The sequence below is a fragment of the Dermacentor albipictus genome, chromosome 9 (genome assembly GCF_038994185.2).
Source record: "Dermacentor albipictus isolate Rhodes 1998 colony chromosome 9, USDA_Dalb.pri_finalv2, whole genome shotgun sequence".
In the NCBI taxonomy this organism is placed as follows: domain Eukaryota; kingdom Metazoa; phylum Arthropoda; class Arachnida; order Ixodida; family Ixodidae; genus Dermacentor; species Dermacentor albipictus.
This window is the reverse complement of record NC_091829.1, coordinates 53,585,005-53,606,091: the sequence shown is the minus strand read 5'-3', so window position 1 is coordinate 53,606,091 and position 21,087 is coordinate 53,585,005. Positions and strand designations below refer to the sequence as shown.

The window sequence follows — 21,087 nt, the reverse complement described above, 5'->3', positions numbered from 1 at the left end:
ACATAACACTGATTCGTAACTCGATGGTACAAGAGAATCTGAATGCTCCAGGCAAGCTTGCTTTATGCTGGGCAGCAGCCTGTAATCGAGTAGGGTTTTTGCGAAGATTGTATATATATATATATATATATATATATATATATATATATATATATATATTTGCTAACACCCTATTCCATGCTCTCTCTCGCCGATACTGACTTTCCCATTTCCCAGGCCACAAATGCTATTTTTACATCGAAGCCGATGGTCTACTGCTGCGATGGTCTCGAAGCTGATGGTCTACTGGGTGTTAGCAAATATATATATATATATATATATATATATATATATATATATATATATATATATATATATATATATATTAATATATATATATATATATATATTTGCTAACACCCTATTCCATGCTCTCTCGCCGATACTGACTTTCCCATTTCCCAGGCCACAAATGCTATTTTTACATCGAAGCCGATGGTCTACTGCTTCTGGGGTTGAGCATCGCTAGTGAGACTGTTCCGCGGGCGGCTAATCTCTGGGTAAGTTATTGTGCAAGTTGGTATTGTGTCATAAATCAATACCTTGCGCAACATTGGCAAATGGTACAAGCGACCGAAAGAAATATAGGTGCAAAAAAAGGCGGCTGAGATGAAATCACGAAAGACAGCCTGAATTAGAGAAAGGCTGTCATGCCACGCAAGAATGACATTACATTTAAGCACTTCAGCACACCATCTACACAGAAACATTGCGATGCAGGGAAGTTTTTTTCTTGTTTATTTCCAACACTGTTTCAGACGCCGCTTGGCCTTGGATGACAGAACTACAAGGTAGACAATCTCTGCCCGACAATGGCTCTGTGACACGCATACGCTACTCATATGGATAGGGCGCATATATATATATATATATATATATATATATATATATATATATCATCAGCAGCAGCCTGGTTATGCCCACTGCAGGGCAAAGGCCTCTCCCATGCTTCTCCAACTACCCCGGTCATGTACTAATTGTGGCCGTGTTGTCCCTGCAAACTTCTTCAGCTCATCCGCCCACCTAACTTTCTGCCGCCCTCTGCTACGCTTCCCTTCCCTTGGAATCCATTCCGTAACTCTTAATTACCATCGGTTATCTTGCCTCCTCATTACGTGTCCTGCCCAAGCCCATTTCTTTTTCTTCATTTCAACTAAGATATCATTAACTCGCGTTTGTTCCCTCACCCAATCTGCCCTTTTCTTATCCCTTAACGTTACACCTATCATTCTTCTTTCCATAGGTCGATGCGTCGTCCTCAATTTAAGGAGAACCCTTTTCGTAAGCCTCCAGGTTTCTGCCCCGTACGTGACTACTGGTAAGGCACAGCTGTTATAAACTTTTCTCTTGAGGGATAATGGCAATCTGCTGTTCATGATCTGAGAATGCCTGCCAAACGCACCCCAGCCCATTCTTAATCTTCTCATTATTTCAGTCTGATGATCCGGATCCGCAGTCACTACCTGTCCTAAGTAGATGTTTTCCCTTACCACATCCAGTGCCTCACAACCTATCGTAAACTGCTGTTCTCTTCCGAGACTGTTAAACATTGCTTTAGTTTTCTGCAGATTAATTTTTAGACCCACCCTTCGGCTTTGCCTGTCCAGGGCAGTGAGCATGCATTGCAGTTGGTACCCTGTGTTACTAAGGAAGGCAATATCATCAGCGAATCGCAAGTTACTAAGGTATTCTCCATTAACTTTTAGCCCCAATTCTTCGCGATCCAGGTCTCTGAATACCTCCTGTAAACACGCTGTGAATAGCATTGGAGAGATCGTATCTCCCTGCCTGACGCCTTTCTTTATTGGGATTTTGTTGCTTTCTTTATGGAGTACTACGGTGGCTGTGGAGCCGCTCTAGATATCTTTCAGTATTTTTACATACGGCTCGTCTACGCCCTGATTGCGCAATGCCTGCTTGACTGCTGAGCTTCCGACTGCATCAAACGCTTCCTCTTAATCAATGAAAGCTGTATATAAGGGTTGGTTATATTCCGAACATTTCTCTACCACCTGATCGATAGTGTGAATATGGTCCATTGTTGAGTAGCCTTTACGGAATCCTGCCTGGTCCTTTGCTTGACAGAAGTCTAAGGTGTTCCTGATTATATTTGCGATTACCTTAGTAAATAGTTTGTAGGAAACTGACAGTAAGCTGATCGGTCTATAACTTTTCAAGTCTTTGGCGTCCCCTTTTTTATGGATTAGGATTATGTTAGCGTTCTTCCAAGATTCCGGTACGCTCGAGGTCATGAGGCATTGCGTATACAGGGTGGCCAGTTTCTCTAGAACAATCTGCCCACCATCCTTCAACAAATCTGCTGTTACCTGATCCTCCCCAGCTGCCTTTCCCCTTTGCATAGCTTCCAAGGCTTTCCATACTTCTTCCGGCGTTACCTGTGGGATTTCGAATTCCTCTAGACTATTCTCTCTTCCATTATTGTCGTGGGTGCCACTGGTACAATATAAATCTCTATAGAACTCCTCAGCCACGTGAACTATCCCATCCATGTTAGTAATGATATCGCCGGCTTTGTCTCTTAACGCATACATCTGATTCTTGCCAATTCCTAGTTTCTTACTCACTGCTTTTAGGCTTCCTTCGTTCCTGAGAGCATGTTCAATTCTATCCATATTATACTTCCTTATGACAGCTGTCTTACGCCTGTTGATTAACTTCGAAAGTTCTGCCAGTTCTATTCTAGCGGTAGGGTTAGAGGCTTTCATACATTGGCGTTTCTTGACCAGATCTTTCGTCTCCTGCGATAGTTTGCTGGTATCCTGCCTTATAGAGTTACCACCGACTTCCATTGCACACTCCTTAATGATGCCCACAAGATTGTCGTTCATTGTTTCAACACTAAGGTCCTCTTCCTGAGTTAAAGCCGAATACCTGTTCTGTAGCTTGATCTGGAATTCTATTTTCCCTCTTACCGCTAACTCGTTAATCGGCTTCTTATGTACTAGTTTCTCCCGTTCCCTCCTCAGGTATAGGCTAATTCTAGTTCTTACCATCCTGTGGTCGCTGCAGCGCACTTTGCCGAGTACGTCCACATCTTGTATGATGCCAGGGTTAGCGCAGAGTATGAAGTCCATTTCATTTCTAGTCTCGCCGTTCGGGTTCTTCCACGTCCACTTTCGGCTATCCCGCTTGCGGAAGAAGGTATTCATTATCCGCACATTATTCTGTTCTGCAAACTCTAATAATAACTCTCCCCTGCTATTCCTAGTGCCTATGCCATATTCCCCCACTGCCTTGTCTCCAGCCTGCTTCTTGCCTACCTTGGCATTGAAGTCGCCCATCAGTATAGTGTATTTTTTTTTACTTTACCCATAGCCGATTCCACTTCCTTAAAGAAGCTCTCGACTGCCTGGTCATCATGACTGGATGTAGGGGCGTAGACCTGTACAACCTTCATTTTGTACCTCTTATTGAGTTTCACAACAACGCTTGCCACCCTCTCGCTAATGCTATAGAATTCCTGTATGTTACCAGCTATATTCTTATTAATCAGGCATCCGATTCCTAGTTCTCGTATCTCTGCTAAGCCCCGGTAGCACAGGACGTGCCCGCTTTTAGCACTGTATATGCTTCTTTTGGCCTCCTAACTTCACTGAGCCCTATTATATCCCATTTACTGTCCTCTAATTCCTCCAGTAGCACTGCTAGACTCGCCTCACTAGATAACGTTCTAGCGTTAAACTTTGCCAGGTTCATATTCCAATGGCAGCCTGTCCGGAGACAGGAATTCTTAGCACCCTCTGCTTCGTCGCAGGCCTGACCGCCGCCGTGGTCAGTTGCTTCGCAGCTGCTGGCGACTGAGGGCCGGGGTTTGATTGTTGTATTCATGTGGGTGGCATGAGGGTGGCAATCCTGCTCTGGTGAGGGAGTGCGTTACCGGTTCTGGTCACCGGGATGAGGCCACACTCCAGGCCTGTTTATGCAATTTTATCAACACGCGGATATATTTTTTAATCCGGTGGAAAATTGCGCGTCACTCAGCTTTAGGAGCTGGGTTCGAGACGTGCAGGGTAGGAGTTCTGTTGGGTACGAGGCATGCTGGATACGAGACATACTGGGTAGGAGACCTATTGGGTACGAGACTTGTTGGGTACGACCGCCAGAAGGGTGCACGCAGCTTTAACACTCGCATTTCAATCGAGGTAAAAAAGAATAAAGAAAGAAACAGAAAAAAACTACAAAAAAATTACCGACGATTACGTTACTTCCTAATGCGAAATTTGAGCGCAGCAAATAAGCTGTTTCACCTTTTCGATAGATTGAGGCAAAGAAACCGAGCAACACATGTATGCGCTATCACAGAATATTTTTTTTTTATTTTTCACACGTATTCCTTTAACAAAGACTCCACTAACAGTTCTTGACAGTCATGAAGGAAGCTTTGTGGTCGGAGAAATAGACTGATATATGTTCGACTTGGTACACCAATGCTTGATTCTCAAAGACGAGATCTATACAAGTGCCTCGCGATGTTGTCACAGACGTGGGACGCGTTGCGAGCGAGAGGAACGGGATGTTCTCCCGCATAAGTGTTAGGAAATTGCTGTTTGTCTTTATGCCAACATTAAAGTCCCCCACTACTAACATCGGTGTGGATCGATGGACGGTTAATGCGAGTTGCAGGAAGTGCACGACGTCTTTCGTGAGTGCGGTAGCGGACTCACGAAAGCGGTATCAGTCGGTCGCTGCTAGCGCTGGGGGAATGAAAGGGGGGCGGAGCTGGTTACGAGGCCGACGACAACGCCGACGACGACGCGAAACCCAGGAACGGACGCCAAAGAGCCATTTGTGTAGCCAGCCCTCCTCCACAGTCTCTCCTCCTCCCTTCCATCATCCTCCCTCGCCCGGAGAGCCGACAGCGCGCATGCGCGGCGGCGGCGAGCTGGTTACGAGGCCGACGACAACGCCGACGACAACGCCGACGCGAAACCCAGGAACGGGCGCCAAAGAGCTGCGCTCTAAAAACTTTCTGGAGCTTTACGTGCAAAAAAACAGAACGTGATGTTGAGGCGCACCGTCGTGGGAGACTACTGATTTTTTTGGGGGGGCGGGGGGGGGGGGGGTGGATGGGGCAGGCACTTTAGGTTCTTTTTAAGTCCACTGAAATATGATTACGAACCACGCCGCAGCGAGGGCAGGGGGGGTCCCCGGCTACACTTGAGCACATGGGGTTCCTTAACGTGCACCTTATGCATAGTGCGCGGGCGTCTACATGCTAGCTGAGTCCCGAAGGGCCTCAACGACACAGGACGAGAGTGCCTACCCGAGCTATTATAGATGGTGCGTCGTCTTCTAATTTTTGGCGGCTGCATGCAAAACAACAGGCACAGCGAGCACGCGAGAAAGGTACAGAGCGGTGTACTTTTAGTAGATAACAATATATATATATATATATATATATATATATATATATATATATATATATATATATATATATATTTGCTGCCCAACGGAGGACGCATCTTGGAAGCTGCCGAGGTTCATAGAACCGTCTAAGCGAAGTGGTCTCCGTATGAAAAAGATTGCGTATAGCCTACTATGACGTTGTAAATTTTGAAACGTTTGGACGGATGCTGAGTTATTATAGATTTCTTTAAAGTTTAGTAGTAATTTATGGGTTTTTTGTACACACTACAAGCAAAATTTGCACAAGAAACAGTGACCTTCTGAACAACAACAACAACAAAAAAGAAAACAAAAGTTCCGACATTTACCGTAACCCTTAGAAGCTTATACAATGACAATACGAAAGATGCAAACAGACGTTTTTTAAATATGTCTAACCGGTTTGTTACAGGGAAGACGGTGTTGTCTATGGAATCTGAAGATGCCAGTGGGAACCGTAGGTGTTTACACATGCGCTCTGGTGGACAACACTAAGGAGTGAGTAATAGCTTAGCTGTACTAGTCGGATGCTCTCGTCATATATCAGTAAGACATGGTGAAAGAAAATCGAACTCACCGTTTCACAACTCTCAAAAGCAGCGAGTCTACTTACTGTGAAATTTATTTATTTATTTTATTTGTTATATTTTTTTGCAAGGCTAACATTTCAGTTGGTTGACTCCGTCGTCACTTTTCAGGAGCCGTCAGGTTTTCCTGGTCAAAACATAAAAAAGCTTAAGACTTGCTAAGGAAATCGGCAGTATACTAACACCTCATACCTATTTCATTTATTGTGCTGCTCGGCTACGCGTGTATTTATTTTGTACTGTTCCCTATTTTTTTTTCCGTGTCAGAAGTTGTTTTCAAATGTATCGTATTATTCAAACCATGCTGTACTGATGAATGAACATTTCCCATATCCCCCCGCCCTCCTGCCGCACAAGCGCCATTTAGGAGCATAATAAATGATGACAAATAAGGATTAGCGTGTCTTAGGCGTCAGTGGCGGTGTAAAAAAAATTTCGGGGTTTTAGGGAAAATCGTGCGCCGACTTTGCGAACGAGCGCCGTGGTTTGATTGGACCGCATTGACTTTTCGCGGAGGAGTTTGGTCTAGAGAAACGAGATGGCGCTTTCGGCCGCGCCACACGTCACGGACCTCCCAGTGGACATGCACCGGTAGCAACTGTGGCGGGGTCCAATCATCAAGAAATCACAAGTCTAGCCATGTCAAACTGCTCCATCCTGGAAGCAGAAGTGGCTGCGAAAGCACTCGCCATACAATACGGGGATGGTATCAACCAATCCCTTCATATTATCACCGACTCGCAGGCGGCTTGTCGGCTCCTCCTGGCAGGAAGAATTCATAAAAGACTGCTCCACCTCGTTCAAAGCAGCCCAGGATCAAACACTCACGTTAAACACCAGATCATTTGGACCCCCGCACACTCTGGGTTGGAAGGGAACGAGATAGCTGACAGTCTAGCTCGAGGTTACACTAGCCGTGCGGATCGAAACACAATCTCCCCCGACCACTCACTACTTCAACCAATGTCAACAGTTTATAATATTAGGCTCCATCACCAATGCTTCATGCGCCAGTTCCTACCACCACCACATAGACAACTTACTGCGCAGGAAGCCCGCGACTGGAAACAACTCCAGACGGACACTTTCCCCAATCTCTATAAATATCACATCCTGTTTCCAGAACGCTACAGACCTACCTGCCCATGGTGCGACGGCCACCCCACCGCCTTCCATGTCACGTGGGGGTGCACGGGGGACAAACCCATACACTTACGAACACTTCAAACGAAGGAGCAGTAGGAGGCCTCTCTGTCCAGCTCGGACCTGACAAGCCAGCGCAGCCTGGTACAGCAGGCAAGGGCAGCAGCACAGGCCACAGGGGCTCTGAAATGAGTTCTCCATCCGCCGCCCAAGTCTTCGACAACTACTTCTTTTCCTTCGAAATAAATATTACTACTACTACTTGCCTCAGCGGCAGCCTGCCACTAGGCCGCCGTTTTCACGTTGCTCCTGTGCCACCAGCGGTCGGAAATGCAACTGAGTTGCCGCTAACGCGCTGCGCTCCCATCATGCTGGATGGAATCATGTGGACTGAACGCGTGTGCTGCAACTTCCCCGGACCGTGGCTGCAACTGGCCGTACGCGTTACCGGCGCATTTCGATATTGGCGACCTTCTTCGAGGATACAGAAATTCGCTCATCCGCCAGCGTTGTATCGCTAACCTTCAATGAATGATCTCTTGTCCCGGAACATCGGCAAGAGTGGGTACCGCTCGGTAAACAATGGCAAAGGGAGTAGCGCCGCTGCCTGACATCGATGCTGCTGCTGTCAGTTGTTGAAAATGGCGGCTGTGCTTCACACGTCCACAGCGTACCAGCAACGAAGCGTGGCAATCAGAACCGCCGACAAACTGCGGTAATTTCACTGGGAGACTCTGGACCGCCCACCATATGCAGTCAGGACCTCGTCCCTAGTGATTTCTACGTTTTCGGGCAGCTGAGGAAGTTCCTGGCAGGGCAGCGATTCACGTGCAACGATGAAGCCAAGACAGCAGTCCGATGGTGGTTCCACAGTCAGCCGGACGGATTCTGCGACAGGGGCACCACAAATTTGGTGCCGCAATCGGACAAATGCCAGAATCGGTGAGGGGACTATGTGGAATAGTAGCGGCAGTAGTGTACGAACACAATGATTGTCGGCGGTAATGCGTTAGCATTGGGTTTATATCTCGACAAAACGCATTGCCACCGTCGAACGAGGTAGTTATGAGACGTGTAATGTAGTGGGACACCTCCTCCTCGTTTCCCTAACAACACCCAGCGCCATCTAGCAAAGCGGCCGCGAAATCTTCGTGTGCCCTCCGAGATGCATGGCGCGCTGCTGCGCGTGAACGCTGGGAAACGCGTAAAGTGGGAACCGGACTCTTTGCTCAGCCTTACTTTTGGATACGCTGCAAAATCTACTAGCGCTGCCGCGAAGTCAGCGAGCTGCGTACGAGACGAGAGGAGTGGCGTGCTGCTGCGTGGGAACAATGTGAACTGTTCCTTCACTTGCCGCAAAAGTAGTGGCACATACTGAGTAACCCAAGTTGGCGATAGGTTCACTGAAGAGCGGCACATACCTAGTGAATTCATGGCGCAGCTTGCTAATGCGCCGGATATTGCTGTCCTTGAGGAACCCTTGTGACGTGGGCCCGTTTCCGCTAAGCACCAGAGAAATTTAAGGGATCTTTCTTTGTTATTGTAGAGTGGTACATTTCCAGTGGCACAAACCTAGTTCCCCAAAGTGGCGGCAATGACGTTCATCGAAGAGTGGCCCGCAGTCACTATATTTGGCACGAAAGATGTCAATAAAGAGTCGTCGCACAGTTTTGTCTCTCTCGAGAAGCTAGTGCCTGACTCCGCAGTGGACGTTCCTTAACGTCACCGCTATGCGCAAGAAGCACAGAAACCACCTTCGAATTACACACCGCAACGCTCTCAACGCGGAGAGTTCACGGACAAGTACCACGAAACATGGGCTACGGTAGAACCTTCTCCCCACTTTCCAGCAAGTGAGACCATCCTCCGGAGCAATGGCCCTGACCCGCTGCAACGGATCCTCAGTCGGGCCCTGGCAGCGGAGGAAGGGCGGCAGGACAATTAGGCCTTCCCGTTCGACTCGTAAAATTTTCGCGTCGAAAGAAAGCGTTTTCAATCGATCAATAACTTTCGAACGTGTTGTTGGCGAATGAAACCCCAACTCTTCGACAACGCTTCGTTCTTCCTGCGTTTACACAAGCACGTCCACGTTCAGATTGCTACATTTGCATTAACTCTGGGTCTCAAATTCATAGCGAAATAAATAGCGAAATAAACAATAGACGGCGGTACACTTTGTTGGGTCAGATTTTACGCTTAACTTCTTGTTCTGTCTTTCTCTTTCTTTATGCAGAAACTGGATCGAATTGACACACGCGAATGGTTCAAAAACTTCGCACCATTTTAGCCATGCAAAACTTCCGAATGGTACGCTACTGCATTACACCATTCGCATATCATTTACGGAGTACATCGTAAGCACCGATTTCGACAAGACGATTGTTCCGCAAGAATCCGAAACACCGAACTACATTAACGCATTCTTCTCAGAAGCACTGAACATCATCAACTTCGATGCGGTAAGTTGTATTTCTAGTAAGTTTCGATGTAGTGAGAGCATTGATTTCTCCCATCTTAATATTCGAGGCTTCGGGTGTTACTTTGGCGTAACCTGCAGTGTTTTATGGCTACCATTTTTTTAAGGGAACTAAGACAATGTGTATGTCGACGCGCGCGGATAATAGCAGCAAATTGTTGTACTTATGACACAATACACATTGTTTGAAGAATGATGAATTTCCAATTTCCAAACGGGTCTGAAGCCAAAAGAAGAAAGTTTCGCGGAAATGCTTGTGCGGGTGCATGCATGCAACATGTACTCCATGCAACTTCGGTAAACACTGGCCCCCGGGTTCCGGCTTGTAATTTTTGGAGGAAACTTTTTCATTTTTCCTTTCTTCCCTCCTTCCCTCCTTTCTTTCTTTCTTTCTTTCTTTCTTTCTTTCTTTCTTTCTTTCTTTCTTTCTTTCTTTCTTTCTTTCTTTCTTTCTTTCTTTCTTTCTTTCTTTCTTTCTTTTCTTCTTGCTTAATTTTTTCTTCGTTTCTTCCTTCCTTTCTTTCTTCCTTTCTTTCTTCCTTTTCTTCTTTCATTTTTTCTTTCTTTGCTTCCTCGTGCCGAAGTTACTGCGCTTGTACTGGTTAGCATTAAAAAAAGGCGTAATCATTGATACCGGCTGTGGAATGTGCGACAGCTCGTTGGAAGAAAAAAAGAAAGAAAGAAAAATGCCTCGGCCTTTCACGGCGTAACTTACGCACAAACATTACAAAGCGCGCTCACTTCGAAGAGGGTGTCACGTGACACTCGGCGCCATCTTATTGCGATAGGCACTACAAGCACGCAGCCGCCTGAATCCTGGTGTCAGCATCACGTCGCCACATATATACATAGGATATATATACATAGGATATACATATAGGACGCAGGTGTGCAGTCGCGTTCATTACGAGCTGCAGCACGGTCTGAAGGGCTCCAAGGCTGCCCGGCAGCCCGGCATACCACCAAAGCGGTTGGATATTCAATAGCAATAATTAAAACGGTGTCTAGTTATCAAATTTTCTGCACGTCGGCGCCGCCGCACTGCATTAGAGAGAATTCGCTCGTGTTAAAGATTCACTCATATTAAAGGTAGAATTCACTCATATAGACCGTTGACATCGGTAATATAGAGGTTAGCGATGCAGGCGATTGAATGAAAGCTGCCAGCATAGGCGGAGAATAATGACATATTGGGGGAACTTCAGAATGGCTTCAAAATCTACAGGCGTCTGGACGATCACTTGCTTGTCTTTGCCAGTGTATTGAAATAAGCGGAGTAGGAAGGCGTGCTTTACATGTGGCTTTTTTGAGACATTATAAGAGCATATCACAACGTTCACAGCAACATTTTATATGTTTTCGAAGGGGATAAAGCTGTTAAGAGAGATTTACGTAGAATATACCGTTTTTATTGAGTGGGAGAAGATGAGGAGCGAGGAGAAAGTTGATATCAACAAGGGATTGTGGTAGGTGTGACCTTTATCCCCACAGCTGTTTATGATGTATGTGCATGGTAAGGATGGAATGGGCGCCAGAGGGATGTAATATTGGGTTTATGATGTCATTTAAAATGGCGGGTAGAGGTGTAGAGCAGAAGCTTCCAGGTTTGTTTTATGCGTACGAGATTGTGTGTCTAGCTAACAATTTTTTTGGTGGTAATAAATATGGCGTGAAAGCATTGAATGAAAACAGTGAACAGACAGTGTCAATTCAGGGCCAAAAAATACCTCGGTTAAAACAATATAAATACTTTGCTATATGGATTAACGAAGGCAATAGATATATGGAAACACAGGAAAAACATTAAGCGTCAAAGCGAAGAGAAATGCGGCCATAATGAAACGAAGGGCACTATGGGGATACAAAAGGTACGAGGTGCTCTGGGGTACTTGGAAATTTGTAATGGTTTCAGGACTTACATTTGGAAATGCTGGTGTTCATTTGAAGTCGGGGGTACAGTAAGGACTCGATGACAACCAAATGTCAGCGAGACGCCTTACATTGGGCGCCCACGGGAAGACTGCAAATGAAAGTGTGCAGGGTTATATGGGCTGGACAAGTTTTTCAGTGAGGGAAGCTCATAGTAAAATTTATTATGAAGAACGGCTGAGGAATAGGGACGAAAGTAAATGGGCTGGGAGAGTGTTGAGGTAATTGTGCAGGAAAGACATTGATTCACAGTGGAGGAAAATAACTAGGAAGCTTACCAGCAAGTATGCGGCATGTAGGGTGAGCAACCCAGCAACAAAGAACGGCAAACGGAAAGTCAGAGAGGCTGAAATATACTCATGGGTGGCGGCAATGGCAAGTAAACCTGCCATGACTAACTGATTAACAGGGAAAAAAACGAAATGCAAATGATGGAGCATGTATTATTAGAAGGTGCCTGCCCAGCAGTCGCTTTAGGCACCCCTGGCCTCCTTGTAGCCCTTGGGTTCAGCGAGAGCAGGGTGAACGTAAACATGTCCGCAGTGAAGAATAATAAGAGGCGATAGGAAGGTTGTTGGACGATATGTAGGGAAACGACAAACAACAGAGGGGTACAACAACAAAGTTCCCCATAGGAGTTCAAAAAGATTGATGAGGGGAATTTGTCGTGTCTTTTTCTTTTATTTTTATTAGTTTTTTCGATAGGTACGGCATTAGACAATATAATAAGAAGCGCTTCGTGGCACAACCCACCGGCGCGTTCCAAAGGGGCATTCATAGCATCCGTCCGTCCGTCCGTCCGTCCGTCCGTCCGTCCATCCATCCATCCATCCATCCATCCATCCATCCATGTATATTGCGTAGGCTATCACCAAGTGAGACCCATATGTTACATACATCTTCCACAGACACTTGCATTTAAAGTGGCCGGAACCATCAACTGGTGAACTGTCGATAAATGGAAGAAATGTTTAGAGCATAGGCGAAAAAAAAAAGAAAGCAGGGAGGAGATTAGTGATACCGGATCCATTACAGGCTCAGGAAGCGATACTAGATAGAGAAGTTTCGAGGAAGATAAAGGGGACGTATGCAAAACTGCTAGAATAAAAAGCAGGTATAGCATACATGATTACCTCAATCAGGATGGTCTACCATTTGTAACCAGTCAGTTTCAGATGGATGCCAATACATCATCATCATAATCATAATTATCATCGTCATCGGAGCTCCTTAGACAACGGGCACGGGGTTGCAGCTTATATCAACATGACGGAGCCATCCCCTCTCTCCCCCGCTCCTCCCGAGATACACATACACACACCGCGTTCCCTTGACGAAGACAAAGCGCTACAGTGGAGCACTGGCACTTAAAACATGTAAGCCAAAAATTCTTTGAACCAGCGGAAACGCTTCGTGAGGCGGTGACCTCGGTAGATCGGGAGGTATAGCTATAGCCTACGTTTATACGTGTGAACTCGGGAACAGCTGTTGGAGCCAAAGCCAGACTCAAATAGCCCGTCGCGACACCATTTACGTGACCTCGTACCCTGAATGGGTCAAGATTCATGCGAGAGGCTATGACAAGCGAAAATTTAAAACATGGGGTCCCATTCAGCGCTGGTAATCACCGAAATGATCCTTCCCCGTTCACGTGGGGGTTGTCATGTAGGACAGGGTGAGTCCTACATGACAACCCCCACGTGAACACGGAAGCTACAAGGGTCAGGATGAGTCATCCTAACCCGTGCAGGTGAATGGTCGCCGTCGGACTAGACGTTAGCTCAGCTTCACCGGTTAGCATGTACATCATCGCGACATGCAAAGCTGAGTCCGACAACTCTATAGGACCCGCTATGTGCTAGGTTCATGTAAACGCTCCGACAGATCTATGAAACGGGAGTGCACGTCCTTAGTTTCGTCGCATGGCTATAGAATGAAGAAAGCCTGCCGACTGTATTTCGTATCCCTCCACAACAGCACCTGCATGCGTCACAGAGCTACCCAAAAGAGGGGGAGGATGAAAAGAAGGAAGGAAAGTTAGGGAGGTAAACCAGTTTTCTACCCAGTTTCTACCCAGATCAGGAAAGGTAGCAGTGCCCGCGTCGCTTTGTAAACATGCGACACGTGGAGCTATGGCGCGAGAATCATCGTCTCTGAAGATGGTCTGCTATCTAATCGGTGTAACATCCTCCGAAGAACGTCACGTTTGTTATAAAGATAACAAGAACGCAACACGTGCTCTATCGTCTCCTCACAGTTGCACACCTCACAGATTGGTGTGTCGGGCATACCAAATTGAAATGAGTAGGCTTTCGTAAAAGCCACCCCTAACCAGAGGCGGCACAGTAAACTGCCGGCGTAATCACGGCGGAAGAAGTTCGAGGAAATCTGCAGCTTCAGTGTAGGGCCTTGCCGGTGGAAACGGCAGTTGCGGAAAAGGGGGGTGTTCCACAAGGTTTCAGTCTTGGTTTGAGCGAGTAAACGAAGACCCCTCGCAGCGTCTGTCCTTGATAAGGCTATAGGATGTGTCCCGGTTACTTTATGGGCTGAACAGATCCAATAGAGTCAACAGCCTATGCGCCTTACGGCTGGGGCACCAAAGCCTGAACACAAAGAACAAAGGGTCAACATGCGGTGTGTAACCAGAACTCCATGCAGTTTCACGGATATCGGGGGAGAGTGGGGTATATTGCGGCAACGTGGGGATGGGGCCACCTAACAGCTTACACTATCTATGACATGCCCATATTGTAGGCTGCATAGATCTGGCAGGCATGATTTTTTATAAACGCATACTAAAACAATAAATGTAGCTGCAATGATGTAACCGGCCTCCGTAGTGAAGTGTAGCATAGAAGGTCCATCGTGGTCTTTTTCAAAAGTGCTCCGATTACGTTACCTACATGTTGCTCGATGGAGTTTTCGTGCTATGGAAAAGTTGCAGTGCCCAGGCAAATGCAAAGAATTATCAAACTTGCCATTCTTACGTATGGAGTTTAAAGAGCCCCAGGGGAACCGCATCATGCAGCCTCGCCAATCGACACACGTGGTGAAAGTGCGGCGTGGCCTCTAATTTTTGGCAACGGTCGTAATGCTAGAGATTGCGCACGTGTATGTAACAATGGCAGTGGCTACGCGAATTCCTGGAAGGCCCAGAGGTTCAAGCCTCTGGAACATATGTATTTAGTCTCCTATCATCCGTATAGATGTAAATGTAGAGCCCAGATGTTAGTGGCCCGGTTGGCTCAGCATGCCTTCCATGTCCCTGCGCCCAACATTTGAGGTGGTCAAAGAAATCAACCTAGGGCCAAGATTTCGTAGCGGCGCCCTTTCCGATGCTATTCATCTCCGCTTTTCGTGAGTGATCAGAATGATGCTCTGCCCGCGTTGGTTACAAGAATGGCATAGAACCGATCGAATGCATCGCTACAAAATTGCGGCCCTGCTTGCTTTGGGATCAATGCCTGAAAGAATGATTATGTACAAGTCGAACAAGTTCAAGCGGTTGCTGGGTCAAGTCATTGCTCGGTGACTAACCGCGCTTTATTAAAATAATTTGTTTGATTGCACGAGGGTAATATACGTCGGCGTACGCGTTCAATTCTATAGCCAATCGTTCTGCATATAAACCAATATTTTTTTTTTAAATCGTGCACTTGCAAAGTCACAAAGCAGTCTGAATCCGAAAGAACGACGTTTACAGAAATCCATGTACTAACCACGCTAACTTCCGGTTAAGTTACCTTGCGATATGGTTAGTACGAGTCAGGCTTTTACTCAGGCAGTGCAAACTAGTACTTTGCGCAAGTCTAAACAGTTTAGTATGCTCTCGCCGGTAACTTATGATCCTTTTCCTTCTTTTTTGTCGCAGGACGTACCCAGCACGTAGAAGACGAGTTTACTCTGTGCATCCACTCGTTTCCAGTGCTCCCGTAATTAGCAAAATCTGTTGCCTCAAATAAACGAATACACATGTTTCAATAAAGTATTATCGCCGTTATTGGCGTGCGTTCCTACATCTTAGCGGGAGAAGCTCCCAGTAAAAGAAAGGCATTTGCTTCACTCAGCGGTGTATACACATTTCTGTATGCGATTCGTGTTTTGTTAGTTCTGTCCAGCGGTGCTGACAAGGGAGAGGAAAATCACAGGCATTCACCTTCAGGTGAGTTGAACTCTGCGGGTAGTTAACGTGGCCCCATTTCACTTGAATGTACACGGCGTTGTTATATATACACAATTACTTTGCTAGACGTATGCTTGACGGGTGTTGGCAATGTGGACTGCTTCGGCGGCAATGACGAAAAAAGGAAAGGATTTACTAACTCGTAACGTCTGAAACCAGTAATTAACTTGTTCGTATTCCTTGAAAAAAATTATTGAATTATATAATAACGCTTACTCAATTCCCTTGTTTTGATTAAACAAAATGCACATTTATGACGGTAATAGGTGCATATTTAAACCCTCTTAAATTATGAGGACTCAATACATTAAGCGCGAAGCATCACCTGAGGTTATGCTTCTTCGATTGGATGCTCCAGCGCTTCGAAATAAAAATACGTAGCTTCTACACATTTAACTCAGCTTTATCGTATTTAGTGCACGGAGAGAATATGTAGCGTGATTATCGTGATGCGTCAACATTTTCGTGACATGGCTGACAAGGTAACCACACACACACACATAAAAAATTAAATATGGAATAAGCAACCTTGAACGACCTTCGCTCGGAAGCCTTTTCATCGTCATTTTGTTCAAGCACATTCAGTAATGTTCACCGTAGGGAACACAAATGAAACCTCCACAAGGGTTCCCGTAAGGCTGTCCGGCGAAATGCTATGGTTTTCCAGGTGATTTTGTGCTTCAATGAATAAAACAACGTTTCCTTAAAGAAAGCAACCGGAACGCCAATGCATATCGGTGGACACGTTGAAAATTATTATCTCGGAATGGTGCAGTCTTGAGAATTCGTTCCAACTGAATGCACCTTGAGAACTCACCGGCTATATGTACTGGATTGAAATATTAGGCGTAATGCGAATATTAAAAAATTATTAAAGTAGTTATGTTAATTATTTATTTCAGTATGTCCAATGTTTTTGCTGAAGAAATGCCGGCCTGATTTGAGTGTTTCAGATAAAGGATTACAATTGAGCAATCTGCCACAGGCATATTTTTAAAATTCGGTGCTGCTTAAAAAACACCCTGTATATTATCATATTGTTATGCCGTTGCTAAGTATGTGTGTGTGTGAGTATATATATATATATATATATATATATATATATATATATATATATATATATATATATATATATATATATATATATATATATATATATATATTTCTCGGGACATGATTCAGTGCACTCAAACTTTTGAGTTTCCTTGCCTTAGCTTGAAGTGCTCGTGACGTGCTTATAGAGCACATCACACGAATTCCCAAAGCGGTGATGTGGGCCAAGGTTGTCGCCTGTTTCTGTGCGCGATGGCCCTATTTCTCATCGACAAACGGACCTCGCCTGCCAAATGTGCTGCCAGCTATGGCAGCAGCCAAAAAAGGCAGTGTCAGGTTAAGCTGAGCCGTGTAAGATGCAAGGACCAGCTGTGACACGACGGAAGTTGCCGTTGGGAGCTAGTCCTGGACGAGAGTTTCGAATTCTGTTCGTGTTGGTGCGTTCAGAAATTCCTTCTCAGAAAGTGTCCTGAAGCTCTTAAAGTCCTTAAGCTTCTTGTTTTTGTAGTGTTCGTGCTACATACGTCTTTAAATATGAAGGAATTATCACCACCTATTTCTAACTACAAAAGGGTACGTTTCTTTAGGTAGGCTTACACTGCTCGATAAGAAATACGCTTTCTTGGCCACCAATCACGCATGAATTATGCCACAGGTACTACGAAACTTCACATGCGCTTTCATCTTAGTAGTGGACAAGTCATTACGTTTTATCATCATAACGATATTGTAATTAAGAAATTAAATTATGGCGGTTTACGTGCCAAAAGCAATCGGATTATGAGACACGTCGTAATGGGAGACTCCGGAATTATTTGGACCATCTAGGGTTGTTAAACGTGCACATAAATCTAAGTACACGGGCGTTTTCGCATTTCGCTCCCATCGAAATGCAGCCGCCGTGGCCGGGATGTGATCTGGCGACCTCGTGCTGAGCATTGAGCCACATGACAATAAGTGATTTCACTGCTATTCAATGATGGGGTAGGTTTGAGTGTATGACTGAAAACACCGCGACGTGCTTTGCATGCGTTCTTAATTCGTACGTTACTTCTTACGCAATTCGGCTACAAGCACATTGAGAGTTCGTCGAGTATGACTTTGTGTCACGTTCGGTTATGCGTTTTCATTTTATTCTAGCATAGGTAGCACTGCTTTCGGACATTACATTTCTGGCGACCCCTCTTCCGAAACCAAACAATAATGCCGGTTACATTAGCCGTGTTTGGCTTCTCATTTTCACAAACTATGAAAACACAAATGGTACAATGCCCATCGCATTCGAACTATGCGTGAAATAGCACGTTACATCTATGGCTGGCTGAAGTAACACACCCGCGAGCTTTCAACAAAGATGCTCACTGAGGCACCAACAATTTGCGGTTGAGCAAAGGTATTTATCCTTACTTCCCAAAATTCTTTCTCGTTAAATATAAGCTAAGGCCTTATGCATATGTGGTTTTACCCTATCCTAATAGGATCCAATCGTTCTCTCCATATTAAGCTATCATACTATAGAACGGGAATCAACAACTAGCCGACAAAGACAAGCATGTGTTATATGTTAAAAGCCCTACTTTGACAAGGGTGGAATTCCAAGACAGATATGTTTATGCTGTAGGGTCCGCTAAATGCTAAGGCATGATTGTCAAATAACTCGACATATACGCAAATATACTATAGCGAGGCATCTGATGCCATCATGGGTATTCAGCTTAACATTACTCGCAAAAAAACAAAAGCAAGGAACAAAAAGAATTCCCGCTGTTACTGGGGAGGATATTAGGGACCATTTATAGCAACGGGTATGAACGAAAGTAATATCTCCATAACGAACTTCTAGTTCTAATTTACCAGGAGACCCACCGTGGTTGCTAAGCGGATTGGGGTTGGGCTGCTGAGCACAAGGTCGCGATTTCATCTTAAAGTGATAACAGCGAACACACACGAAGCTGAGAGAAAGTGAGTGTCAGGCAAGCCTAAAACACCTTTTCGAAGGCAGTAGGCAAAGCAATAACAATCGAAATAAACTGCGGCGCTTGAAGCAGTTAATATAGGTTAAAGCCGTAGGCAGTGACGCTAGTCGCCGCCACCGCGAAGAGCCCCTGAGGAAGCGGCTACGTGACCAATCGAGTTCGGCGGGCCTTAACTAATATGGTAACCTGGCTGGCGGCGTGCCATCTCCAATGTCATGCGGTGAGGGGCGCTTTTTAAAACCACCTGTACTAGGTTTCCACAAAGGAAAACAGAAGATCTTATTACGTAGCAAGATCACGTCACCTGGCTTTTATGCTACGGCAGGTAGATACCGCAGTAAAATTTTGAAATTTTGCTATACTGCCACATATGGGAGTTAACATTTAGGGATGGACAGTTTGGGGCCAAAAAGCCACAAAAACTTGTAAGCAGGCACATTTTGGTTTACAGTGTAGATTGTATGGGGCGCGTGGTAAGTTTCCATGTCTTGCTGATGGGCGGGAAAGCACATGATCGCTTTGCTAAAACGCAATGCGCAATAGAAACAGTAATAAAATGTTTAATTACCAGCTTTACGAGACCTTTGTTTCGCACAGAGTCTATATTGTGCGTGCACAGTGTATAAAGGTAAGCTTCTCATAAAGGTGAGAGGGGCCAAGGCGGGTGGGCGAGGCAACGACCGAGGGTGTGTTAGCGGCGAGGGAGTAGATTTGAAATGAAAGGTGCGCTAGTCATCGTCGGTGAGAAATGTGAGGTAGCTCCCTGCGTAAGCCGGCCCTGTGTTCTTTTCACGGAAGGGCCCTGGATGACGACGGGAGGGTAGGGGGGAAGTAATTATATTATCGGCTGGAGGTCATTGAACTATCGTCTCTCTGAAAGAAAGAATAAAAGAAACGGCTGAAAATAGTGCTTTTGGGAAAGATATCACAAAATGTAATAAATAAATTAATATAACGAAAAAAGAGAGGACAGAAAGGAAATACAGAACACTAAGCAACCCAATGAAAAATAACTAAGTACTGCCGCCTATAGCTTGAAATTTAGCATAGCGAATAAATTTTAAAGCTTCCTTTGAAATACTTAGACCTATTGGCTGCAATATCTCGAACTTATGGATGACGTACGATTATCCAGATTTTTCCGTTCTGCGCGAGACAGAAAATGCAGAAAATTCTAAATGACTCACAACATTCACGGACTGAGCATCACCAGGAACTCGGTCAGCTTCCTTGCTTCTTCGTGAGATAATTTAATTGAAAGAAGGCTGAGAGGTCGGCTTGAGGTAACGCGGTCTAGGCTGCTAATCTTCACAGGGGAAGGTGGGGTAACGCGTACATAAAGATGTGATGAGGGATGGTGATGACATAGAAAGAGGGATGCGCAACGCTGAAAGAGAGTTCAACATTCTTAATGTGCATTCAGAAATCTCATCCATCAAGCAAATACCAGGTTCCGTATCAAGTCTGTAGTCACCAATTCAAGTGAACTTAAAAGGAAAGGAGCTAGGACGAAGCTGGTGTGTGGGCCTCCTCTGCGTGATCAGCAGAAGCGCCAAACAAAAGCTTTCTAGCACATAAAAAGCGGCTCCAGCACGGCCTGCAGTAGCGGGGCACTTCTAGCGGCCGGATTCTCGAGGCCACCGAGAATCACGCGCATGGACTCTTCCAGGTGCTTCAAGATTTTCTGTACACTCTCCTTCTCATTGTGTTCATCTCCATGCTTGCCCGTAGACCTTGCTTCTAGTTATACTAAACTGACTAGGGATCCACTGAAATTGAAATCGATACCAGGGACATGACGCGATCTTAAGCGTCTTACGACTACATACGATAGCGAGCAAAATTCGTCATAAAAACTACATTGTTCGAATTATACTAGCACTTTTGATCCAACATGCTCGCCAGTTATTTAGAGTATCATGTCGCATGGAGAACAAAGAAGAGTTCTGCCGAGGATAATGGCATCCATCAGTAAAAGGGATCATCCGGCCAGGTTGCAACCGATTCAAGTGTAGGAGTATCAGAATCCTTGTTTCTAGTGAACACTGTTTATCTTTTATCAATCCCTGCGATTTCCAGCCTAGAGAGCCGATCAGAGCGTTCTTTCTTGATAAATGAAGAAATCATAGAAAAAAAGTAAATAAGAAAGAAAGACAGATGATTTTGGAAGTTCTACACTATGCGCCATAAATGAAAATGGAGACATTATAGTCCAATAATACTGATAATTAGCACCATACTAGTATCATGGCTTCGAATGCGCAAAGACGAGAAGTGACATCATTATGGCCATGA

At 45.3% G+C, this 21,087-nt stretch overlaps 1 protein-coding gene across 3 annotated transcripts in view; it reads left to right on the top strand.

Moving 5' to 3' along the window:
- Positions 1-15,578, top strand: part of LOC139049878 (uncharacterized) — a 71,196-nt gene extending 55,618 nt beyond the window's left edge. For 2 of the 3 annotated variants that reach the window (XM_070525738.1, XM_070525736.1), the window contains 4 exons: positions 445-539; positions 5,858-5,943; positions 9,409-9,634; positions 15,452-15,578. In XM_070525738.1, coding sequence (XP_070381839.1) covers positions 445-539; positions 5,858-5,943; positions 9,409-9,634; positions 15,452-15,469 — 425 coding nt within the window. In that variant the 3' untranslated portion in view covers positions 15,470-15,578. The remainder of the gene's footprint in view (positions 1-444; positions 540-5,857; positions 5,944-9,408; positions 9,635-15,451) is intronic. The other variant, XM_070525737.1, reaches the window with a different exon arrangement.
- Positions 15,579-21,087: the final 5,509 nt, after the last annotated feature.